The sequence below is a fragment of the Anabrus simplex genome, chromosome 8 (assembly GCF_040414725.1).
Source record: "Anabrus simplex isolate iqAnaSimp1 chromosome 8, ASM4041472v1, whole genome shotgun sequence".
Lineage (NCBI taxonomy): Eukaryota > Metazoa > Arthropoda > Insecta > Orthoptera > Tettigoniidae > Anabrus > Anabrus simplex.
In genome coordinates this window covers 37,278,269-37,285,565 of record NC_090272.1, presented here as the reverse complement: position 1 = coordinate 37,285,565, position 7,297 = coordinate 37,278,269, and the positions used below count along the sequence as shown (strand labels likewise).

At 39.6% G+C, this 7,297-nt stretch overlaps 1 protein-coding gene across 1 annotated transcript in view; it reads left to right on the top strand.

Moving 5' to 3' along the window:
• The first annotated feature begins 437 nt into the window (after positions 1 to 437).
• The window catches only part of Cand1 (Cullin-associated and neddylation-dissociated 1), a 197,164-nt gene continuing 190,304 nt past the window's right edge, over positions 438 to 7,297 (top strand). The window contains exon 1 of the mRNA XM_067153221.2: positions 438 to 654. Within this exon, the coding sequence (XP_067009322.1) occupies positions 613 to 654 (42 nt within the window). The 5' untranslated portion in view covers positions 438 to 612. The remainder of the gene's footprint in view (positions 655 to 7,297) is intronic.

Below are 7,297 nucleotides of genomic sequence, written 5' to 3'. Positions count from 1 at the left end.
TACCTTCGGTTTGCAATCTACGCATAGCCAGCGGTCCGGCTCAGTATGTAATTCTTGATTTTCACAATATCAAATTCTCCCCTTGTTAGAGTTTTTCATCAGCATAATGTTTTCTTATTGGGTCATAATTTTCTTTCACAGCTTTCTACTCGAAAAATACAAGTTAAATATTCTAAGTTCGCTATCGAGATAAATATTTCAATAACTTTGAGTTATTTAACACTTGACAAAATACAAGTCCTAATGCACTGTTCCTGCGCTTTCTTTTTTTTTTTTTTTCATTTCCACCAATGTAATCATACGGTTAATATTATTGGGAAAAGTATGGCGGCTATGCCTAATACTTTGGTGTATACTAAATACTATCTAGCCACATCAGAGAGTAAATAGTTGAGTGTATTTTGTACGAGAAAAGTGGTAGGAATGTTTTACCGTGTTAAGGCGAGCTTTCCCCTCACTGACGGGTTGTGATGGAACTACTCTTTAGGGTTGTGAATTGCCGGTTGTCTTGATAAAATTTGTTTAAAAGTGAATTTTAACATCTTAACCGTGTTTAATTGATTGGATTTTGGACACTTATTTCTTCTTCAGTATTCTTTAACGCCAGCAACCATGGCGAGTGTGTCATATCAAATAGCAAATTTATTGGAGAAGGTATAATTAGAAATGATCATTCTAACCCAAGTTTTTAACACATTACTTGTTGACAGGATTGGTATTTTAGCTTATAAGCTGGTATTATTCTTAAGTGTAGCAGAAACAGTATAGTGTTGTTTTGAATTGCTTGCTATGACTGTGTAATCGCTTGCGAGATCCGTAGAAAAAAAAAAAAAAAAATGATTCGTCAGTGTGAAGCAATGGGGAAAAAAGCATGACTTTTTGTTACGTAGTTAATTTTTTTTATTTGTGGAAAGTACAAAAATACAACAGCATGGAATTTATTGTTTCTTTCAAATTGATTAACATTTTCAAAAAAAGCATGGTGACAATCATTAGGTCTGCTGTTTTTATGTGTATGAACGTAGTATTTTCATTTCTTGGAAGTTCTGTTGTTATATCCCAACCAGTTTCACTTGAAGATATGAACACAACGTTTTATTGGATGTTAGGTTTCAGTTTCTCCGATTTCATGTGTCTAGGTTCAAGAATTTGGATTGGAGTAGGCTAGTTCACATTCATTGCTTCTGTTTAAAACTAGTACCGGTAGCCACTTTCTTTCCACATGTACAGATGAACTTCTACATAATGGAACTACATTGCAACCATTTCAAGTTATTCTATTTAGGCCTGATTGACATTTGATATCATGGGTGGACCTTGGTGCAAGATGTTATCTATAATCTAGAATAGAAATATTATCAACCAGTAATTTCTCACATAGTTAAGGTAATGTTTACGTTTAACATTATATTAAATTTTTCTTTGCAATCTTCTTTTAACCATTCGGGTCCTGCCAGTTTGATAATTGTGGACTTTGTCTAAGGTTTGTCTGTTTATAATTTTATGAAAATTAACCCTCTGCTGTATATTGTTGCCATTGGGCAACAAATAACTTTTCATCTGTATAAATGGATACAGAGGTAGTTTTACGTCACACCTTCAACTGTACAGTCAATTAAACACATATACCGGTGTGCCTTGTTTTTTTTTTTTTTTTTTACATAACATTTGACAAAACAGCCCTACAACCAAAGGTACTCCTTCCACCCCCGTCAACATCCACGCATACTAACCACCGTTTTACGTGGGCTCTCCCCATCACATTACCACAGGCTTCAGGAGTACCTCTGGCTGAACCTCAAAGACATTACCGACCTACAGTCATGCAAGTATACTGGCACCTTGCAATACGTACCTATGGCCAGTAGGCAGTAATGTTCGGTCTTTGAATGTTAAAAGCTTGCGTTATCCAGTAATCGGGAGATAGTGGGTTCGAGCCCCACTGTCGGCAGCCCTGAAGATGGTTTTCTGTGGTTTCCCTTTTTCACACCAGGCAAATGCCTGGGCTGTACCTTAATAAGGCCACGGCCGCTTCCTTCCAATTCCCAGGCCTTTCCTATCCCATCGTCGCCATAAGACATATCTGTGTCGGTGCAACGTAAAGCAAATAGCAAAAAAGCTTGCGTAAAATCGTGAGAAATCGTATACTTAGCCCCAGTTAAGAATTGCTGGTACATGTAAAACACTGAACGTAAGATGAACATTAAAGTTTGAAATTTTCTTTATCAAATGAAAACGAAGAATAATTCATGCAGTAGAAGGCAAAACAGAACTAAAATAGTATTGTATCTTTCTGTGAACTATGTCTCTTACTGAATATATACATCTGCATTTTGAGCGCTTGTATGTGAAATGTGGAAAATCAAAAAAGAAATAGTACCGGATCATTATATGGTAAGAAGCAATTGAAATGCATTTGGAAACCATACCTACAGTGAGTGAGAGAAGAGATCACTGTTTCTTTGCTGCTTAGGACCTACTCTAATTAATAAATATTATTATTTATTAAAATTGAAACACACCGAGCGAGTTGGCTGTTCAATTAATGTTGCGTAGCTGTGAGCTTGCATTTGGAAAATGGTGGGTTTGAATACTATTGTCGGCAGCCCTGAAGATGGTTTACTGTGGTTCATTTTCATACCAGGCAAATGCTGTGGGTAAGGCCATGGTCACTACCTTCCCTATCCTAGCCCTTTCACATCCTTCTGTTGCGGAAAACCTTTGATGTGTTTATGCAATTTTAAACCACAAGCAAAAGAAGTAGAAACAGACAATGCAGATGTACAGTAAGAGAGGGCTGAGAGAGTTGGCTATGTGGTCATGGTCACGTATTTGTGAGTTTGCACATGAGGGAGATAATGGATTTGAACCTTGCTGCCAGTAGCCCTGATGATGGTTTTTAGCTTTCTGCATTTTCCTATTTTCACACAAGACCAGTGTTGGGATTGTATCTAAGGCCAAGGTCGCTTCCTTCCTTCCTTCCTTCCTTCCTTCCTTCCTTCCTTCCTTCCTTCCTTCCTTCCTTCCTTCGTAGAGGATTTATCACTCTTCCATTCTGTGAAATGGCACCTCCTCCTTTGCTGTTGAAGTTTCTTTTGAAATTGAAGCCTATTTCTTAGAACTTCTTTCATTTTATTCTTCATAAAGCATTCCGAGGTCACAGAAGGATGTCCAAAGGAAGGTCGCATTTGTACTGTGATGTACTTTACACATTTTCCTGCAAATATTTCAGAGTTCGACTCTTAATTCTGCAGAGATCTTATTCAAAATAAAGAAATGTTAATGTATGTTTGTCCAACCCTTGTCCAGTTTCTGTATGGGGTCTGGTATGAGGTGAGATGAATCTGTCATGGCGGGTTTTTATGACAGGATGCTCTTTGTGACGTCAACCTCATTAGAGAGGACTTAATGAGATGAAGTTAATGACTTGATATATTATAGTAGGAAAGGAGAAGGTGAAACCCAGAGCTGGCACATAGCCTACTCCTGTCGAATAGCACCAAGGGGTCTGCTCAAGGCTTGACGTCTCCATCCGACTGACGAATCACCATCAACAGCGTCATATAACCTCACTCCATATGTGCACTGCGGAGAGGTTTGAAATTTAATCCAGGCTTTTGGTGCACAATCTAGTGATTATTCTCCAGACTACCTTTTGAACAGACAAAAGAGGAAGTAACGTCATTGCCTCGTCACACTCGCCATTGTTGCCAAATGAAGCGGCGCGCGATTCAGAGTTGTACTCCAGCACTATAATACAGCACAGCTCACGGATTGTACCTCGAGTGCATTTAAAAGAATTAATACATTAACGTATGCGTGTTAGAATCCCATACATTCTTTTAATGGCTTACATCTTTAAACAATTAATTTACTGAATTACATTTTTAATGTACTTACTACAATTTCACGCTTAAAGCATTGCAAACAAATTCTTTTGACATACACAGTAAGCGTTATATTCATTAAATTATTGTTATTAATATATATATATGTATATAACATTAATTTGAAATGAGCCTGCCGGAGAGGTCTGTCACGCTACTCACAAGCGATTGATGAATAAGCGAGAGAAGTGATGATTATGTACTCGTACTGGAATTAACTGAAACTGATAGAGGAAGTTGGGGATCCAGGCAAAAACCTGTCCCACCTCCACTTTGTCCAGCACAGTTTCAATGAATTAATTATTACAAATATATTTTTATAAAAAGTATTATCATCATCATGCAGGAGGTTTGAGCGTCAGTTTACCTTGTGCTGCAGTAATTAATCTGCATTGCTATCGAGTGGCTGCACACCCAGGTCGGAATCAGAGTTGGGGTCGGCACACGAGGTATCATCACCGGAACTGGAGCTGTCATAATTGAGATTGATCACAATCTTGTCATGAAGATGTTCTATGAGGCCATCAGCTTCCCACATGCGATTCTCCATCTGTTTAATGTGTTCTACATAATTTTGCCATTGTTCCGAAGTCACTTTACATATTCCCACTTACATTAATTGTTCCACTTCTGGGCGCTTGTAACGTTTGTTGTTAGCCGCAAAGTATCCCTTCACTTGGCTCCACACAAGTTCTATGGGATTTAACTCCCAGTGATATGGAGGGAGACGTAACACCTCGTGACCTGCAGTTGCTACCAGGTTGTCAATGCGATAGGTGGCATCGTAATTTGCAATACCAATATAAATGGTCCGTTATTGGATATTTATATTGGTATTATAAATTTACTCATTTGGGACAAATATTTCAGATTCCCTATGGGAATCAACATCTATAGGCCTATCATAATTTGTACAAATTTTATTGAGTATTTCCACAAGTTCAAGTTTATTCATAGAAGATTCCCAAGTAATATTTTTCTCTGTCAACCAAGCCTGAATAACAGGTTTCGTGGGCACTTTTTGCAGGCACACGCTTGATTTTTATTGAGTGATATGAAGCATTATCTAGGACAAAAACTGAATTAGGGGGTATGTTCGGTAATATTTGCTTCATGAAATGTTCCTCGTATCGCTCAACCCCTATTTTCCCATGATAGTCCATGATAGTTGCCTGTCCTTTTGCCCACGAATATAAGTTCTGCTCCCTTAACGAACCCACATTCATTCCCTGCATGAATCAGCAGTACACGCCCCCCCCCCCCCCTTTCCCGAGGGTGCCTTGCTACCTGTGGTGAGGCCCTCCCTCCATGTCTGTGCGGCTGTCTGGACTTGATGTGACCGGCGTTTGCCCATCTCTCATCTGTGTACACTATGGCTTTTTCCTTGGCCCTTACTTCACGAATATTGCGTAAATACCTATGACGCCAAGCAACAATGTCTTCCCTGTCAGTTAACAATGATACTCTCCTTTGCTTTATATACTTAAAACCCCATATCTAAAAGTAGTCTCCGCATGATTGTTTTAGTAAACTTTGGAAGTTCCTTGTCCTCATTAACAATTAATACGACTTTATTTAATGTCGGTAGATCGTTCTCTCTGTACAAGACCTGGATTTTTTTTCTTATTGACCCTCGAGTAAAGGAATCATACTTCTGAAGACTAGTTACTTTCCTTTCTGTTCCTCTATGCTTTCGAGGTGTCTCCAACCCTTTTCCTGTTTTATAATCGGCTTTTACCTTGAACATGGTTGTATATGAAGCTCCCTCTACCTCTGCTGTCTGTCTCGCTGCTTTATGAACAGTAGTAATCCTGCCATCAATAGTTTTCACTCGGAAATGATTATAAACAGACAGAATCGTGTTTCTCTCGCTGGACGTAAAAATCTTGTGTTTCTTCTTCAACTGATAACAGTCTGAATTTTTGTTCGGATCCATTGCACAATAATATCCAATAACAAGTAAGAAGAAACCTACAAATGTACAAGAGGCTACAAGAACTATGAATTAGCACACAATACGCACATACACTCTTTTTGTAAAAGCGAAGCACACTGATAACATTCTCTCACTGCTGTTTTAAAACAAACTATGATTGGAACTGCACCCATGTGTTCATGACATCCACCGAGTAAGTATGGCAGCTCCGCATTGCCAAAACTTGCGCTGAGAATCTCGCCTTCTTGCTCCCTCACCTACCATGTGAGAACACCGTAGGTGCTGCCCGTGTCACCCGCGCTATCCTCTGGTCCATACACTCATTTCTGCTTTAGTCTGCTCAAGATGTGGTCCGGAGAATAGGAATGTATACCACCACTTCCCCTACCGTGCTGGCCAACATTCTGATGGTGAAATTTTTTCGACCAACGGGACTCGAACCCGCTAACCACGGTGTCAGACCGTTTAGACACCTTAACGAACATGGTCACCAGGCGGGCTAAAGGAATGTAAATGTATACAGTACTTAAATCAAAAATATTTTGTTAAATCTAGTTTAGTTTTATTTACCTCACAGTCATTATTGTTGATATCACAAACATTGTAAAGCCTGTGAAACCAAAGCGGTACCAACTGGATCATAGGTTCGTTTGCTTTCCAACTCATCTTTGGCCTCTTAAAATAGTGTCAGAAACTTCACAGTCCTTCCTACAAGCTCATTGCCATATCCTTCTAGTCTGAATATGGCACTGCAAGTAATTTAGCCAATTCATAATATTGGCAGTGTAATGACTCCTAACATTGTGCACAAGCTATTCCAGCATGTACTACTGACCCCGCGTTTTAATGTTGAGTTCAGAGTTGAACACAGACTTCTTTTCTTTCCATGTATTGTACAGTACATTTTGCTTCATTCACTGTGATTTGGGCTTAAAGATTTGCTCACTAAACATTTGATGAAGTGCGCCGTATTACAATGAGTAACACAAGGGTAATGCTCGTGGTTCTCAAGAGCTTTTGCTATATTATCCCCTTGATCGGTTACAAATACAAGGTTATTTAACTCAGAGACCAGGCGAGTTGGCTGTGCGGTTAGGGGCACACAGCTGTGAGCTTGCATCTGGCAGATAGTGGGTTCGAGTCCCACTGTCGGCAGTCCTGAAGATGGTTTTCCGTGGTTTCCCATTTTTACACCAGACAAATGCTGGGGCTGTACCTTAATTAAGGCCATGGCTGATTCCTTCCCACTCCTAGGTCTTTCCTATCCCATCGCCATAAAACCTGTCTGTGTCGGTGCGATGTAAAGCAGGTTGTAAGAAAAATAAATTTCAAAACCGAGCGAGTGGTTGCACGGTTCACGTAGCTCTCATCTTGCATTCGGGAGATAGTGGGTTTGAACCCCACTGTCGGCAGTCCTGAAGATGGTCTGCAGTGGTTTCTCATTTTTACACCTGGCAAATGTTGGGGCTGTACC